This window comes from Leguminivora glycinivorella, chromosome 4 (assembly GCF_023078275.1).
Source record: "Leguminivora glycinivorella isolate SPB_JAAS2020 chromosome 4, LegGlyc_1.1, whole genome shotgun sequence".
Taxonomy (NCBI): domain Eukaryota; kingdom Metazoa; phylum Arthropoda; class Insecta; order Lepidoptera; family Tortricidae; genus Leguminivora; species Leguminivora glycinivorella.
Window position 1 is genome coordinate 15,040,935 of NC_062974.1, and position 19,326 is coordinate 15,060,260.

The 19,326-nt window shown below is 36.6% G+C and overlaps 1 protein-coding gene and 1 long non-coding RNA gene across 2 annotated transcripts in view; one reads left to right on the plus strand and one right to left on the minus strand.

The window, feature by feature from the left end:
- Positions 1–19,326, minus strand: part of LOC125225106 — a 350,675-nt gene that overhangs the window by 159,283 nt on the left and 172,066 nt on the right. The gene's annotated exons all lie outside the window — the stretch shown is intronic.
- The window catches only part of LOC125225102 (lachesin-like), a 171,338-nt gene continuing 159,621 nt past the window's right edge, over positions 7,610–19,326 (plus strand). Inside the window, exon 1 of the mRNA XM_048128657.1 lies at positions 7,610–8,016. Coding sequence (XP_047984614.1) covers positions 7,866–8,016 — 151 coding nt within the window. The 5' untranslated portion in view covers positions 7,610–7,865. The remainder of the gene's footprint in view (positions 8,017–19,326) is intronic.

Consider the following 19,326-nt stretch of genomic DNA (forward strand, 5'->3'; position numbering starts at 1 on the left):
ACATTTAAATAATTTGTCACAATTTTTCATGGAATTTTAAATAATTATACCTGGTAAAAAGAGTAGAAATAAAAAAAATTGTAGTGTCGTCCCCAATTGTATTGCATTAATGTGAAAGAGCCCTAAGGGGTCACTTTTTAAAATTCTTTTTAGAGCCTATAGTCCAGTAGATTCTATATGGATTCTATAGTACCAACGAAACGAACTCATATAAGCATATAATTATGTTTTTTTCGTTTACTGTATAGTACACATTTTTTAGTCCAAAGCAAAGAGCATAGGATCACTACGTGCTAAAAACAAACAAACCAAACCAAGGAAGGTTAATTTGATTATCTCGTCTGTACGGGCCTTTAGTCTTTGAATGACAATTTCTGTCACGGAGAGAGATCATCAGATGTAACAGTTGAATTGAATTTTAATTCGCTGATAAAAAAGTGATACAACAATTATTAGGGCAAAAAAACTAAAAGTGATTGTCGTGCCTTTAGTGTTAATAGTTTCATTCAATTTGTTATATACCTTTAATAGCTTAATAAAAAAATAAAATACCTATCCATAAAGAATCTTATGGTGTAACAGTAAAGTTGTGGACATAAGATAAATTATCACAATAAGCAGAAGGAATATAAAACAGGGTGAGTATAATGATATATCTACTTACTTACCACCGTTTTTACGTAGGTACTTACTTACCTAAAGCTGAGTTTAGACGTGCAAGTTATTGCTGCAAGTTTTGAGACAGAAGTAATTATATGCTAGAAAGAGGTGCAGATATTTGCCACTCACTCTTACCTATAGTTGCGTCTCAAAATTTGCAGCAATAAGTTGCTGGTCTAAATTCAGCTTAAAAATTACCTACACGTCTGTATTAGTGGTCGATCAGTAGTTATATGCACAGGTTATATGATATGTTCTTTGATCAGTAGCCTATGTATAAGTAGGTAAGAGTCTTTTAAGTCTACTTTCAAATAAAAGGCCATGGGATGGTCATTGTTGAACGATAGATATGAATACTCGAAAACATAAAAAATAATACACTTTTTTTGCGTTGAGCCCTCTCTATATTCTTTGTTTGGAAAAAACATATAGGAACCGGGTTATTACTTACATAACACCTTTGCGTTACTGATCAAATCAAATCAAATCAAAAAGCATTTATTTCGAACAAAAGTCCATATTTTGTTAGTAATACATTAACACTTAGATCTAGGGTTAGTAAAGAAATATAAAATTAAAATTAATATAAATTTACACACATTGGGGCATGTAGCTGCACCCAATGCCTCAGCAACGGTGAGTCCCACCGGTCAGCCAGCGTGCACAGGATGGTATTCGAGCTGACGCGCCACCTCCTCAACATCGAGCTACACCGCTTCCTCATGATCGCGTGGAAGCCATCGATCCGTCCCTCCGCGAACATACCCGAGGCGCTACAGTACCGCGGCAGCCCGAAAACCACCCTGTACGCGTTGTTATATTGCACCCTCAGAGCGCTGTATGCCCGTTGCGTATAGCTAACCCATAGACTGCACGTGTAGAAGGACTGGCAATATGCTTTAAAAAGCGTAGCCTTAACTGTCTTAGTGCATCGTGCAAATCTACGGGCCAGCATATTGCAACGCACAGCCAGCGCTCTGCGTTCCCTGTCAATGTCCATATTGTCACACATATCATCAGAGACGCAATGGCCCAAATATTTAAAATGCTGATGACCTTTTAAAAACGCAGACAGTACCTACGGGTTAACTCCTTTTTTGAAGAATTCCATACTTTAGGTAATTGGTGTAATTACGTATACCTAATATTCACTAACAACACGCAGTGCTAAACATCCTAAATCGGAAAACGGTCGATTTAAACCAAAGGGAATCGAGTATTATAGAGAGTTACTGTCAAAGAAAAATTTGTAATCACAGTGCAAAGACTGCCATCTCTCGACACAAGCTTAAAACTTTAGAACCTCAGTTTTAACAATTTGACCCATTTGTTAGCTTGATATGTGTTAAAATGTCAAATATTAATTAGCGCCATCTAGCCGAGCGTTCCCTAAAGGTGTAACGCCATCTAGGCCACCGTACCTTTTGCTGTAGGTATGGCTTTGAAGTCCGTTTTTTTCTTAGACTTTATCCGTCTATACGGAGTTACATATGTCTTTGATTTACACCAAAGAGGATCGAGTATTATAGAGAGTTACTGTCGAAGTAAAATGTGTAATCACACTGCATAGACTGCCATCTCTTGACACAGGCTTCAAACTTTTGAACCTCAGTTTTGTGAATTTGGCCCATATTCTTAGCTTGATATGTGTTAAAATGTCAAATATTAATATTAGCGCCACCTAGCTGAGCGTACCCCATGTAATGCCATCTAACTGTACCTTTTTCTGTATGGTGCTGAGCTCAGAGCAAAATCTGTGGTGCTGAGGTACGTTTTTACTTTTTAACCACCGCTTCAATTCTCTCAAGGTGGTTCTCAATTCGTCTGTATGTTTTTTTAATGTTTGTTCCACGATATCTCCGTCGTTATTGGACCGATTTTGAACTTTTTTTTTGATTGAATGTATATGCATAGGTACAGATTGGTCCCATTTTTCTCAGAACCCAGTTCTGATGATGGGATCCTGCAGAAATCGAGGGAACTCCTCAAATCTGAAAGGCATACATATGGTGATTTTTGTGTTTTTATAAGAACAGCATGCATTTACGTACGGAACAGTGACATTTGGTGCAGTGGAACTGCTGATGATGGTCAGAACGGAACTCCTCAAATTCGAACGGCACGCTTTATAGTGGCTTTGGTATTTTTATAGGAATAGCACGCATTTTCGTCCAGAACAGTGACATTTGGTGCAGTGGAACTGCTGATGATGGTCAAACCGAACTCCTCAAATCTGAACGGCACACTTATAGCGACTTTGGTATTTTTATAAGGACAGCATGCATTTAAGATCAGAACAGTGACATTTATTTGTTATGAGATTTGTTGTTTGTTTAGCATATTAAGTTTTCAAGTCAAATTTTGTTAGGCTTCGATTTCTTATAAGTAATCGGATTCATGAGGAATTGAGGAAACTCCTCAAACCTTAACGGTATACGTATATTCATTTGTGTTGCCATCAAATGATGAAAGCATTAAAAGCAGTTTTAAAAAAATCGATGTTTAAAATACATGTTTTAGGTACTTGAGTTTGTACCAAATATGTATATTCAATTATTCAAAAGTCCTGGGTTCTAATTCTGGCAAGATCAATAAAACCAATTGAGATAAAAAATATTCTCTATATAATAAGTATTAGTTGGTAATTTACTTTTGTCGTATACCTGTCTAATACAGTGTATACATGTACTATCAGATGCAAAAGTGCATGGAGGAATTATGAATGAATTCATTGATAAATTCGCCGTGCACTTTTACAGCTGATAGTACCTGGACCAGGATGTTCATAGGCGTCAGTGATCGCTTATATGTTATCGGCTACTTCGTTCTCATAAAAAAAACTGTCACATATCAAGTGCTGACTATTCGGCCATATTCGCCGACTAATTGCCGATTACAAATCAAATATCACTCAAATATACCTAACTGAAATCATAATCGTTTAGTCAGTTGACAATTGTGGTGAGGGGCTTAGAATTTCACCATCCCCTTTCTTTCCGTGGTTGTCGTAGAAATCTACTGTGGAATATGGGTTAAATTGTGGCGTACGTACCTGCCTTAAAAGTAAAAACCGGCCAAGAGCGTGTCGGGCCACGCTCAGTGTAGGGTTCCGTAGTTTTCCATATTTTTCTCAAAAACTACTGAACCTATCAAGTTCAAAACAATTTTCCTAGAAAGTCTTTATAAAGTTCTACTTTTGTGATTTTTTTCATATTTTTTAAACATATGGTTCAAAAGTTAGAGGGGGGAAACACTTTTTTTCCTTTAGGAGCGATTATTTCCGAAAATATAAATATTATCAAAAAACGATCTTAGCAAACCCTTATTCATTTTTAAATACCTATCCAACAATATATCACACGTTAGGGTTGGAATGAAAAAAAAATTCAGCCCCCACTTTACATGTAGGGGGGGGTACCCTAATAAAAAAATTTTTTCCATTTTTTATTTTTGCACTTTGTTGGCGTGACTGATATACATATTGGTACCAAATTTCAGCTTTCTAGTGCTAACGGTTACTGAGATTATCCGCGGACGGACGGACGGACGGACGGACGGACGGACGGACGGACGGACGGACGGACGGACGGACGGACGGACAGACAGACATGGCGAAACTATAAGGGTTCCTAGTTGACTACGGAACCCTAAAAAGTAAGTAATTGTACCTAAATAGATCTTGTCAAAAGCTGTCATTAGAAATAGGTAGGTACATAAGGTAACGAACCCAATCATGGACAGGTTAAGATAAAATTTTGCCTATTTTTGATATTTCACTGATACGTGTAAAAATTCTACTGCTAAGAGTGTTAAAACTTGAATGTCTTATCCCTCTTTTACGTTTCAAGCGTATTGCAGAATAGATACTCCTATTGGTTTCTTCATAGTTAACAAATTATAACGAGGTTATTTTTCCCCAATCATGGACGGCAGTTCTCCAGTAATGGATCCCCCATTATGGACAGTGAAATAAGTTTAAAATTTTGCTTTTAAAGCCAACTGATACTCAATGAGTCAATTTTATATACTCCAAATAAAATTAGTTTGGGTTATTTTAACATAGGATTGTTTCTTGTAAATTTTGGTTTCGTAAATTGTTCCTTGTCCATCATAGGAGGTACCCTGTTTTCCGGTTCCAGTTATGGACACTCGCAAAATAACACTATTTCTTTATATGTTTGGAGCAACAAACAAGTATGTTTTATACCTTATCTCATGCTTAATGCAGTAAGTAAAACTGATTCAAGTTTACACCGAGTATTATTTTTAACCCCCGACGCAAAAACGACGGGGTGTTATAAGTTTGACGTGTCTGTCTTGTACAGTACAGTACAAATAAAATTAGTTTGGGTTATTTTAACATAGGATTGTTTCTTGTAAATTTTGGTTTCGTAAATTGTTCCTTGTCCATCATAGGAGGTACCCTGTTTTCCGGTTCCAGTTATGGACACTCGCAAAATAACACTATTTCTTTATATGTTTGGAGCAACAAACAAGTATGTTTTATACCTTATCTCATGCTTAATGCAGTAAGTAAAACTGATTCAAGTTTACACCGAGTATTATTTTTAACCCCCGACGCAAAAACGACGGGGTGTTATAAGTTTGACGTGTCTGTCTGTCTGTCTGTCTGTGTGTGCGTCTGTCTGTGGCATCGTAGCTCCCGAACGGGTGAACCGATATCGATTTAGTTTTTTTTTGTTTGAAAGCCAATATACAACAATAATAAATTATAACCTAACCACAAAAATAAAATTTTGAAAAAACCCCCGACCGCGACATAGTGGACCGATTTTCATGAAACATGGCTAAGAACTAGTTCTTAATTTTATTTTATTTAAATTTTATTTTTGTGGTTAGGTTATTTTATTATTTTATACATGAACTCAACTCTCTTAGCAACAATACTAAGAATTCGTCCTGATATTTTTTTGAGTAAAGTGATGACTTTTATCTTGCAGCCAAATCCTTCAGAATTAACCGAATTAAATGAAACTTCAAAATTAAGCTGCTCTATGACTCTAGTTTATGGTACATTGCCGTCAGTTTTTAAAAACTAATTTTAGATACTTATTTTTAAGGATTTGTGTTTACATACATACATACAATCACGCCTGTATCCCATAAAGGGGTAGGCAGAACACATGAAACTACTAAAGCTTCAGTGCCACTCTTGGCAAATAAGGGAAAACGAAAAAAAGGGAAAGCGAAACTGTGACATTGCAGTGACAGATTGCCAGCCTCTCGCCTACGCCACAATTTAACCCATATCCCATAGTCGCCTTCTACGACACCCACGGATTTGTGTTTTTTGTCCATAATTGCATCACCACAATGTCGTTTGATTAAGTTAATGTTAGTTTTTTGGACACTTAGAGACCTTATACATCTCTGAGATTTTGATTATATTTTTAAACTTAATTTGTAACCTTGATTGGCCCTTATTTGTAAACTTGATTTGTTCTTTAATGATTGACAACTAGAGACTTGTACATCTCTTGAAATGTGTAATTTAGCTGTGCATTTTCTGTATTTTTTTTTTTTTTTTGTATTATTTGACAAAGGTTTTTACTTTTAAATATTTTAATTTTATAAAATTTGACTCTTGGAGACGCTATACATCTCCATGGATTATTTGATTAAGTATAATATTTTTACTTGTAATATTCAGTCTTTTACAACTATTGAAGTATTATAGATTTCTTTTATCTTTGTATCTGTTTGCACTTTCTTTATGTATTGATTATAGTTAGTAATAATATGACATTTAGAGACTTTATACATCTCTAATTCTATATCAGTGTATAGCTACTTTGCTTATGATTAATATTTTTAGTTAATATTTCTATTAATTTCATTTGTTTAACTTTAATGAATACTCTGTAATGTTGACATGTAAAAGTGCCCCCGTGGCCTATTTGCTGAATAAATGATTTTGTATTTTGTATTTTGTACCGTCCATTATAGGGTATTTTACCTTATCTTCATTTGTCTTTTTAGAGCACAAGAGATGAAATCAATAATGTAACAGTTTCCATGACCTAATCCTTGATACTTTACGAAGAATATTATAGTTTGGCATTTTTTTTAAACAAAATGCTTGTAATTCATCCTATCACTAGGCGCAATTGGTGCTACCTCACTACTCACATTAATTAATTCATTATGTACCAGAACATTTGAAATAAGACATATCAGGCCAGACAAATTCGGCCAGGATTTGAAGAATTAATTCCCAGCATCTCCTAACTTTGTCTTATTACGTACCTTCATAAACTCTGATTCTGGATGCATTTAATTCGAGTTTGTTACATCCCAGGAGGTGTGGAAGTTTTTAGGAGCCTAAAAATACATTTACTTTCGAATTTCCAAAGCCACTAGATGGAAAAGGAACTTTCTATTAATTTCAACAGGTAATACCGGCAAATCTATATTAATATACCTGTAGATGAAGACAGTTTTGAATGTAATAAGATCAGAATTTATTTATAATACTTATTTATACAATTTTAGAGCGGTCCGGGATCGAAACTACAAACTATTGTTAAGTTTTCGAGCGGACAACTTGTATAAGTAGTATTTTTTAGGGTTCCGTAGTCAAATAAGGGTATTTTAAAGAAGCTACAGTAAAAGGTTAAACAATCTGTTTGATACTTTACCCGTACTCGTAAATCCGTGGGCGCGTTTTGGGCGCTATCTTAATCGCCGCGGTAGATATATTTACGTCGCAATAAGTTATCAGGAGCCTAATTACGGCCGCGAAACCACCTGTCCGCTATCGTCTGTCTGTACATAGGCCTTCGCATATACTTCCGTGCGTCTTACGCGCGGTCCCTCCCCCGAGGCGCGATTGGTCGGAGCTGGAGGTGCGCGCGCACCGGCCCTCCTCGCTGTCTGGAGCGATGCTCGGACTCCGGAGGAGCCGGTCGCGGCCGCGATGTGTCGCCGACAGTGCTGTCGCGACCCCATCGCATCGCAGCGCGGACCAGACGCTCCGCACACTCCGCTCACATCGAGCGCTCACTGCACTAAAACTATACAAAACTTCTTAAACACTAATTATAGACATAAACTTATCGAGAATACTCTTTAAATATAATAGTTATAAAAGTTGTTGTTGTTTTAAAAAGTTTCAAAACTTTTTACGCGGACTTAAACTTTTGAAATTAGTATTAGTGAACTATCATTCTCTTTGGTGATGTGAAATGGGTTGGCATCGCAAGCAGACCCGCGCGGTACCGCGGCCGATGGTGAGCTGGTGCGCCTGGGCATGCGCGCTGCTCGCCGCCGCCGCGAGCGCCCATGCGGATGTCGACACCTCCACGGGACTTGGAGACAACACTCTGACTAATTCAGGTAATTTTACCATTACCACACAAATTCAGTAGAGTGTTTTCAAACTTCTGAGGAAACTTAAAATAAACTGACAGGATGAAAAAAGGTAGAAAAACAAATAGAATTATTTACCTAATTATAAATAAGTATTAAAGCTCACCGCTGCAGAACTATGAACATTATTAGATGTTTTAAACATTTCGTAAATGGAGAATATTAAAAGTAGGCACATATTTAAGGGGGAAGCAGTTAATAATAATTAGAAAATTGTTAAAAAATAGTAAGGTGGTACTAACATTAACGGAACTGAATAAGAACCCGTCTGTCTCCTATCGAGCTGTAATTTTCTTATTTAAACAGCTGAAGATGGGAGATGGTCTAATTGTAATTCAGGCCGTGTTGTTAAATAAAGAGAGGGGTGCACAGGAAGATCAATGAACAAATGCCAAATCTTCTGTCTACGAGATTTTGAACTTGACAGGTATTAATATACGCAAGGTATTAACAAAAAAAATAGGTAGGCTTATTTCTGATGCTTTTTGTTAAAGTTACATGCTAAATGAAATAATATTTCTAGAATTTATAACATCGTGTGTTTAAGTACTTAAAGCTCAACATAAAATTTATCAAGTTTAGTATGTGTTGTATATCATAGCACAATATAAATTGCACCTTGGCCTATATTAGTAATTTCTAAATTATTCCTTATACGGTCTTGAGTCTATAATAGTCAGACTTCAACTAAGTAATTACCTAAGCAAACGGTATCTAACCTGAGAAGTAAATGAACACAATTGAGTAAATTCTTATTTATCTATTACTGAGTTATCTTCCAATTGTTTTATTAATCTCGGTGGGCGGAGACGGAATAGAACAACACCTCTTATGTACGTAATCTGAGGTCGCTCAGTCTTACTCATTGGTAAAATTATTATGATTTATGTTTATAGAACATATTGTTGTATGTGAGGAGTGGCGTGTGGGCTAGATGATCAATTGATAATTATGCTTATTATTAGACTTGTAATACTTGTATCTAACTATCTAGGTATTTATTTAATCGATGTTTTTCAAAAAAAGAATAAGCTCATGAGTATGTACCTGCATAGAATTGTTTTCATAACTGTTTAGTCATTCGTCTGCTATCTATCTTACGATAAAGTCCTAGACAATCTTAATGCAATGGAAATTTATAAACATATATTAACCTGAAAAACAAAACGAACCATTTGTTTTATGTAGTCCTTTTTTTCCCCACACCAGTATTAAGACCTAACAGTCCGACCGTCTGGTTCAGCTTTTGCTTCAAATATTAGCCGTAATCAAGTGGGGTCAAACATTTCTAAAACTTGAATAGAAGATGTATCTACTGATAAACTTTTTAACAAATCAATTAATAATAAATTTATTAAATGTACTGAAAACCATTCGAGGTTTCTCGCGCTTAAGAAAACTAAGCAATAACAATAAGGGTAAAATATGTATTTCATACGTACTAGGAACTCTCGGCGTGTGAGTAGGTACAAAGGGCACCGCTTAGTTTCCATTTTTCATTAATCATCAAGAGATTGCTAGTAAATCCATGCAGCCTGGGGTCGGTAGAAGTTCTAAAATCCACTTCACTTAATTTGATTGAGTGATTCTGTAGGGTGGCGCGGTCAGGTAACTTTGCAATTCTCAGTTTTGTACCAATATGAAATTGGCATTTCACTGAGATGATGATTTCAAATTTTATTGTGGATAATCTTATAAAGAGTTTTACGTGCACATTTTGAACAGAGATAATAAGTCATTAATAGATAATTTATGTATGTAGCTTTTTTATATGTATTTATTTTACAACAAAAACTTGTACCAGACGGGTGTAATAGTTATTTGTTATACAAGGGGGCAAAGTTGTATTTTAACGCAGAGTGTGGAATTGAAAAACGAGCAAGTGAAAGGATTTTATAGTTGAACCACGAGCGAAGCGAGTGGTTCGAGAATAGAATCCTGAACTTGCGAGTTTTTTAACACACGAGAAGTAAAATACATTTGCACCCGAGTGTAACACAAAACTTTTCCCCTCACTATAGCGAGGAAACTAAAACCCAAAAAATGCGTTTATCACTGCTTCCAATAGTTCCACAGGTGGTAAATCATCTTTATTACTAGATTCACCTACTTTTATCAATTTTAAAGCAGTTAATTTGACTTTATTCAAGATCAAATTACTTTACCCACTAGTGGATAAAATGCGTTTTTACCCGCTGGTATTAAAGGACAAAACACGTGTTTCCGAGCCAGTGAGGGGAAAAATACTTTAGCAGAAAATAATAGGAAAAACGTAGCTCCTTTAGTTTTCAAATCTCTATTTTTAACCCTCGACGTAGTGTTATAAGTTCGATATATAAGACGTGCCTGTCTGTCCGTCTGTCTGTATGTTTGTTTGCCCGTTTGTGTGTGTGTGTCTGTCTGTGGCATCGTAGCTCCCGAACGGATGAACCAATTTAGATTTAGTTTTTTTTTGTTTGAAAGCTGAATTAGTCGGGAGTGTTCTTAGCCATATTTCATGAAAATCGGTCCACTATGTCGTCGCGGTCGGGGGTTATTTCAAAATTTTAATTTTGTGGTTAGGTTATAATTTATTATTGTTGTACTTATATTGGTAACCAAAAATTGAATGAACTAACTCTAAATGATTCATACTAGTTACTCCTAAAAAAAAAAATCCTTTTCTTTTTTTAGGGTTTCGTAGCCAAAATGGTTTTCGTCATGTCATGTCCGTCCGTATGCCAGCTTATTTGAAAACTATTGGGTATTTCTGATACGATTTGGAAAATTGGTATTTCGTGAGCCGCGACTTACTTTGAATTTTTTTTTTTAAATTTATTTTATGTAGGTGTTCAAATTGAAAAAAAAATAAAAAAAAAAAGTGACACATCAATCGATAGGTATTCAAAAATGAAATAAGGTTTTTACTTACTTTAGAACCACGGGAATAAAAAATATGAAAAAAAAAACAGAACATAAATATTTCCTAAAAAAAACATTTTTTTCTAAACTGTTGCGCTAGTAAATATATCTATAGCCACGGAACCCACTCTTTTGCGTGGTCCGTCACACTTAGCCGATTTTTTTAACAAGCTTTTATTTATTTTTTTAACTTGCCTTGTTAGTATGTTAGTTTGGGTCAAAACGTACTAATAGAAGCTAAATTTGACCCACTTCCCGGTTTCGGATTGAGCTGAAATTTTGCAGATATATCTAAATCACGTGACAATGCAATATTATGGTATCATGGAGCTGATGTGATGATGGAGCAGAAAGGTGCTCATAGGCACTCTATTATGAAACGTCGTATCCTCATCGAGTACGGGGTTTTTAAAATCGTCTCGAAGAGCAGTAGATGACTGTTGAAAGAAAGGTACAGTCGGCGATAAAAGCTTGTGACAAAAATGTCAATTTTGCAAAAAAAACTTATTTTTAATAATGGGTCGGTATTTATTGCTTTAAAACAATCTGACCAAGCATTGTTATAAACATGGTATAAGTATATACATTCTTTATTAATGTTATTTTTTGTTATAAAAAATATAATCAATAATTTAATCATATCTGATACCATTACTGATATTAAAAATAAAGTAAATTTAACATATATATAAGGCCCACTTGCAACAACCACTTAGGGTTAGTGGGCTGTAACTGTAATCTGTCAAATTCCATATAAAATGGTGGGTTAACCCTCGGGTTAACCCTCCATTTTCGTTAGTGCAAGTGGCCCTAAGATGCCCTAAGTAAACTTGTTTACTGTTGAATCAATCAATAGATCAAGCCCAATATATTGAATTTATATTCTCAAATTAGTAGCTAGTACCATATATATATTATTTTGTTATGATCTGCTGTAATAAATATGCGGTTGTTGTCATAAATTAATAAGCGCAGGGTCCATATTTAAACACTGATATCTTATTTGTCCCGGATGTTGTGACACTTGTGATTGTGACTTTAATATACAAATTACATTGTGTATAGTTAGAAGATCCGGTATTTATACCTAACATTATAACCTAACCTAACATTTCATTATTATTTACGCACATAATTTTTCATTACATTTGCTGTTTAAAGGTCGCATTGCGTCTACGTGTACTGAAGAATAATGTACTATTCTATTCCCAAGGGAGTAATGGATTTAGTTTTAAAAATTCATACAATCCGTACGATACTTCAGGCAAAGGATGTTTTCATCAGCCAAGGATTTTTTTGCACAACTAAAATTTGACTATTATCTATAAAAAAATACTTGCATTTTATTGATGTTTTACAATTATTTCAGTCTGTTTTACATTTATTTCGTAAATTTCACGTAGATAAATCGTTATAATTTGCAATCTGGCAGGAAATTATGGCGGCCATCTCGATTTGCGCTTGACCGCGTTGCCATAGCAACGAGCAGTGCAACACCGCCATTCAATGAAGGTTTTGGCTTATGATTTTTTTTCTCTGTGTTTTCCTCTCAAATGTGATGAAAAACATTGTGTGTAACTCAGGAGGTAAGGATTTTGTAAACTCGTGTCTATAACTCTCTCCAGCCTGCGGCTGTCGCGAGTTTTAACACTCGTTGACAAAATACCCCTTACCTCCCTTGTGGCACAATATACTATTATTGTTATTGCGCATAAGTATATGTAATAATATAATTAATGCTCCAAAATGAGTTCAGAGAATGTCCAACATTATCACATAGTTTTTGAGGACTTTCTTTTCTGTGGTAGTAAGTAAAATCTGTAATTGAATGTTATTACAGTATTAATTTTTCTAAGGTTATGGGTTATACAGTTGCCAAAATTCAAGTGGGCCTCTATTCTAGTATCCATGGATAATACCATAAACAGTTTTGGTTAAGTAACGTAACGTTAACTCGGTACGTTTTAAATCACTTATAAGTTATTAGTTGGCCGCGATTATTGTTATTTGTTTTACAAGAGGGCAAAGTTGTTGTTTAACCGCACGTGCCAATATTAATTGGTAGCGAGCAAAGGACTCCACACCAACACGAGGAAAATATTAACGGTAAAACGTCAAACACTCGTCAATTTACTAAACAGCTTTAGGCATCATGTTAAAATTTGTATATTATTACTTTGCACCTTTGTGGATAAAATGCAACTTTACTATTTGAAGTATGAAGAAAGCCTTTACCGTTTGGGGTGGTGAACATATTTATCATCATTGAAATTATTTATATCATTATCTTACCCTTTTCTGACGTTTCGGCCATGTTGCACGTGGTCACATCCCTACTTCCCTACTTAATATTATAAATGGGAAAGTTGTCTGTTTGTTTGCCCGTCTTTCACGGCAAAACGGAGCAACGAATTGACGTGATTTTTTAAGTGGAGATAGGTGAAGGGATGGAGAATGACATAGGGCTATTTTTTCTCTTTCTAGCGCGAGCGAAGTCGCGGGCAAAAGCTAGTATTGTATAGTTAGTTGGTAGGTACAGTCAACAACACAGCTGTGAATACAGAGAAAATGCCAAAAAGATGTATGTACAGAACTTTATTGCCTGTTACGTTAACGTGTGTATACATATTTTGGCACTTTATATTCACAGCTGTGTTGTTGACTGTACATTGACTTTAATGGACGTAGGGAAGTTATTAAAGATGTCGGTGTGCGAATTAAACTAACTTTTACATCACTTACGTGGATCAGTGTTTTGACATTAATTACAACATCAAAAATTATGCCTTTACACTTATAGTCAAATCAAGTTGAATAGGCGACCGACGTACCTATTCTCCAGTCAAGTATATCGATGATTGTTTTTTTTCTAAAGTTAATATAATAATATAAAGATAGGCATGGGCATTATGAATGCCATCTCGCTTTATCGGACAGTACCTACAGTCACGTCCACCTTACAGGAATAGTATGGGTTTGCACATTCTTACTGGTGAATTCTCAATGTATAACCTAACCACAAAATTAAAATTTTGAAAAAACCCCCGACCGCGACCACAGTATAATAAAGAGTACTATCGTACAGTATGGCCACTCCCGCTCCCCGCTGAAAGCGCCGCCCACCCCCTCTCGGTTACCTCACAGTTACCGTCTGTCAAAAACGCGAACAGTCGACCTGTCATATTTCACTCATACAAGCATAGTACGCGTTCACCTACACGAGCTTAGACAGTGTGCTAGGAACCCGCCTCTTTCATATATTTGATCGCCAGTGTCCGAGATGTGCCGCGACATAGTAGACCGATTTTCATGAAACATGGCTCTCCCGAGTTTCATGAAACACTCCCGACTAACTCAGCTTTCAGACAAAAAAAAACTAAATCCAAATCGGTTCACCCGTTTGGGAGCTACGATGCCACAGACAGACACACACACAGACAGACAGACAGACAAACAGACAGACAGACAGACGACAGACAGACAGACAGACAGACAGACAGACACGTCAAACTTATAACACCCCGTCGTTTTTGCGTCGGGGGTTAAAAATTGAGACTCCAGTGCCTAAGTTCTTATACATAGGTAGATGTTTCAAATGTGCTAATCCATAAATAAACTTATATTATGATTTAAACCATTTTTATTTCTGCATGATAAAAAATAAGTTTAGTTATCTAAGTTGTTTATTGTGTTGACATGTCGTTTTCACGGCTTCTGTTTCTAACTACATAAATATTAAAGAAATTTATATTATATTTAATTCAAATCTTTGCGAAGACAACCCAAGATGCTGTTCTAATAAGTGGGGGTAATAGCTCAGTTTCGGGGTTTATACGAGTACAATTTACATTCATGTGCATATTCGTAATTTATACTAATGAAATAGTTTTTGAATAGTATAAATGGAAACAAACGTGAAAGGGTTGGTACGAATTTCGTCTAATAATGCACAAGTGCATCGCTGTTAACGCGCTGATAGCCAGTCGTGGCAATGTCAGTAATTTGGCCAGTCATAAATTACTCGTTTAACTGAATTATTCGAGCCGAAAGCATTCCTCTGCTATCCAACGCGATCCATTTTCATTCCCCTACAACTCTCGTGCGGCCACTGATATGTAGGCATTCGGGTCTCTTCACAAATGAGCTTTGAATCAATGACATTTAATTAACGGGTAATTGGTGACGAGGTTAGCATCGGAAAATAAAATTATTTGGCCTGCTATAAAGGCATTGTTTGCGGGAGTTTGAGTGTGGGATGCCAAAATACGCGTTTAATTAGATATAGCAGTGACGATATCGGCATTTTTGAATTTGTAGGTACACGCTTAATTCAATGTTAACATTGTTAACTCTCTGAGTACCAAGGTCTCTCGGAGCGTTTTCACAATTTCTATCCGCTATGGTACTGTTACACATAGTCACATAAAAGAATACATAAAAAACGCGAAATACAACATTCTCCCTACATTTACTCTGTCAAACCCGCACAGTGACTTTTGCCAGCTGGCATCGTAGATCAGATTAGATTTTTTGAAAAATTAATTCCCAGCCAGCTGGAAATCGTTTTGCATCCTTTTTTTTTCACTTTTTGGCTTGTAGCGTCAAAAGCGGTACGTCCGACAGGAAATTTTATCAAATCATGATCTTATGCAACTTTTCAAGAACCAACTTTATGTAAATTCGCAAATAAAAGTTATAAAAATGTGTAGTATAAGATGTAATTATTTGCCAGATTTTCTAGATTCCCTTGTGATGTTCGGTTTTTGTGCCATAAACGGCCTTATCGTTTGTCTTAACTTAAAAGATAATTGTTTCAAGGGTCATATAAACCTGGTTTTAATTTGAACTCGATATCTCCAAGCGATTCCGAGATAAAGGGTCTTGAGTTATTGACTGACAGACGAACACACGGACGGGCATCAAAACTTTTTTTTGGTAGGTACGGAACCCCAAAAACAAAGGAGCGACAAACACCATCTGATACTATACTTAGATAGCCTTCGCCTCATATAATTATAGTCATTGTATTATGGACTAGTTGTGTAATAGCCTCCTGAGTCTTGAAAGCATTTGTTTTGTTTTTAAATTTCCAAATTTAAAAACAAAACTTTTTGTTACTCAATAAAAGTTCAAAATAAATTTTGGAATAAGTAGGTACAAAAAATTTAACACGCAGGCTTAGGATGACAGTACATTACAACACAAGTGCGGAAAAGAGGAAGTTCGGAACGAGTAGCGATAAATTTTAAATTTATACGAGTATCTTAAGACGTTTTTCGTACATATGGCTCTTTAAAGTTTCGACATAGGCACATAATAAACCACGTCTCGCACTAGTGCGATAAAATAGCAACATGCGTACTGAAAAATAATCAAAATACCCTAATGAGGCATTTCTGCTGCCTAATTGAGCAAATTTGTATCAACGCAATTAATACGTTTAATCTATCGAATCTAAGGCCGGTCTTACTCAGTCTTAACATCACTCTGAAAGATTCATTTTTTTGGCAGGAAAACCTTCCTCAGAATATGCCTTTTCATAAATCGTTCCGCAGATTTTATAATATCGAATCTTATGCTGGCATAATGTTAATGAGCATTATATTTAGGCAGTAAAAAATTGTCCATCTTCTTCCTATTTCTGTTTTGATAATGAGTCTTGTGTGTTGGGGATGCAAGATACCTAACACTGCTCCTCGCTTTGCTCGTCGTCTTACCTAACGGTGCCTCTGGGACTGTATTTCACTTCCTTTTTGCTATCGTTGTTTTGTTCATACAAAGTACCTAAGAATTATGCCATAGCAAATTTGGTAGGACTTATATTCTACTAAAAAAATAATCTAACCCTAACCCACTTTTCTGCTAGCAGAAAATAATTCTGCTCTTGTACCTCTAATATTATACTATACGATTATCACGGTATTTTTTTTTAACTACCATGTTGGTGGTAAACAGGCATACGATCGGCCTGATGGAAAGTGGTCACCGTAACCTATGGACGCCTGCAACTCAAGGGGGTATCATATGCGCATCCCATTAGAAAGTTATACATACACTCCTTTTTGGTGTGTACTTATTATAAAATGATATGGTACGCGTTCCCTTATAGAGATATTTAAATACTACTCGTGGTTTATGGGTCGAAAATACGATGTTTGAATAGAATAGAATAAACATATATTCGTGAACACAGGCAAGACAAAATACACATAATAACAACAAGACAGAAAGGAATAAAGTGCCACGAAATGGCCTCACCTCAGCGTGTTGCTGGTGACTTTCAGCGCTGATCTTCCGATGAGACCATCGGTACGTAGAGACATCAACCCGTTTTCATAAAAAACCGGCCAAGTGCGAGTCGGACTCGCCCACCGAGGGTTCCGTACCTACAAAACTATTAGGTACTTTAACGTTACTCACATAAGTCTAAAGACTGGGCTAGGCTAGAAGTATAGGTTCTCTAATGAGCATAATTGTGTTTAGCGCCACCTCTCGACGAATTCGCGAACTAATTAGCACAGCTTGCGTGAGGTCTTTTATAATGTTAACCAAATTCAACATTTTTTATTTTATTTTAAAGTAGGTGTTTTATGTAAAATTTCGTAGCTATAAACTTTAACACCTTTATTCATAAACGTACACTAAAGTTATCCAGCCGATAAAGTTCGTTTATCCCTTTCTATCACACCAATACGTAGGAAAGGGACAACCGAACTTTATCGGCTTGATAACTTAGTGTACGTTTATGAATAACGGGGTGAGTATTACCGTACTGTAAAAATGTAATGTATAGTTGTATACGGATTAATGAATTTTTCTACTCCCGTACTGTTATTCGTGAGTTACAAGGTCGTGCATAGAACTTTAAAACCCTATATAAAAGATGTCAGGACAAGTCTATCTAGTCTATACCCTGAAAACATTTAGTAGCAGTAGCACGATATAGCTGTTACAGTTCAGTAAATACATTGCTACCAACTTAACAAACCAATTCGCAGAGTCGAGACTCCTTCGTTTTCTGCTGCGTTCATTGGCGACGCGTCGAATCGCATTCAAATGTATGAGAACTCGACTCAACTCGGCTCGATTCGTCTTAGTGGCCAGGCTTCAAAGAACCATACCATAGACAGTTTTATTTTCATGTTTGCACTCAAACTGCATATTCAAAATGGTAGGCGGTCCACTAGATAACTAAGATGACTGAAAGTAGGTATTTGTTGATTTATAATTTTCTTTCAAAATAAGTGCTTGGTCGTAGAAAAAGTATTGTATGCAACGGTGTTTAACTGAGTCAAAAAATTGTCGTGGCGTCTTTATTAACAATTTTCGGCTTCGCCTCAAATTGTTACCCACGCCACTCACCTTTTTTGACCTCTTTTAACCACCAGTTGCATAAAATACTATTAATATAGATAGGTAATTAATGATATGTGGCAAAACGAAGGAAATTGTTTACACCTTCGCAATAAGTATCTAATGATATTTTTTTAATTTACCATGTTACTTCACGTACCTACTTAGATACTTATTTTAAAAACTCTGAAAATGTCTATTGAGTTTCTGTCGCAGACCACCATGTGGCTTCTGCATATTCTGCGCTGTGATAGAGTTGCCATAGTAGGTATGTATACCTATATTGTATAATAGGCAATAAGAGGCAAAAAACATATTGTGCTAAAATATTTAAAATACCTACAGTCATTTCCGAAACGTGTGAATTCATGTCAATACTTTCTTTTATCAGTATTACACGGAGTAGGTAAACGTTTCGTGGCAGCGGCAGCGCACACTGCAGAGAGCGCACGTGGACACCGGCGCGGCGCCACAGAATATATAATAGCACAAGTAAAGAAGGCCCACTGCTTTGATGTTTCCGAAATGCCGCCTTTTTAAATACCTACAACATTCTTACAAAGAAACGAGCCGCACGTGCGCGGCGTCCGGTGATAGGGTTACCAATGGATCCAAACGCGCCACCCCTGAGTAAGCCGCGAACTCGCGGCCACAGCTCGCGGCCGCCAGGATATACTTGTAGCGCGGCGATAGGATAGCGGAGTGAGCCGCCCCTGGCGGCGCCAGCGGACGCGTCTGTGTGCGTGAGCTAGGTATGCATACAACTTCAACTGCTGTAGGCACCGCCCCCCCCTCAGCGCGTCCTCTGCGGCGCGGCGATAATCACCTAGCCCTAAGGCCCTGGTTTCTCTGGCCCGTCACACGCGCCCGGCGGCGTTTGGAATGTTTGGATGTGAGCCGCATGTGCCGCTGTACCACACGCTGTCGGTCGCGGGTGCGTGGGTTTTCTGACCCTTGGTCACCCGTCGTCGGCGACGGAACTCAGAAGCTCTGGTAGACTGATTTTTGAACTGTTGTGTTGAG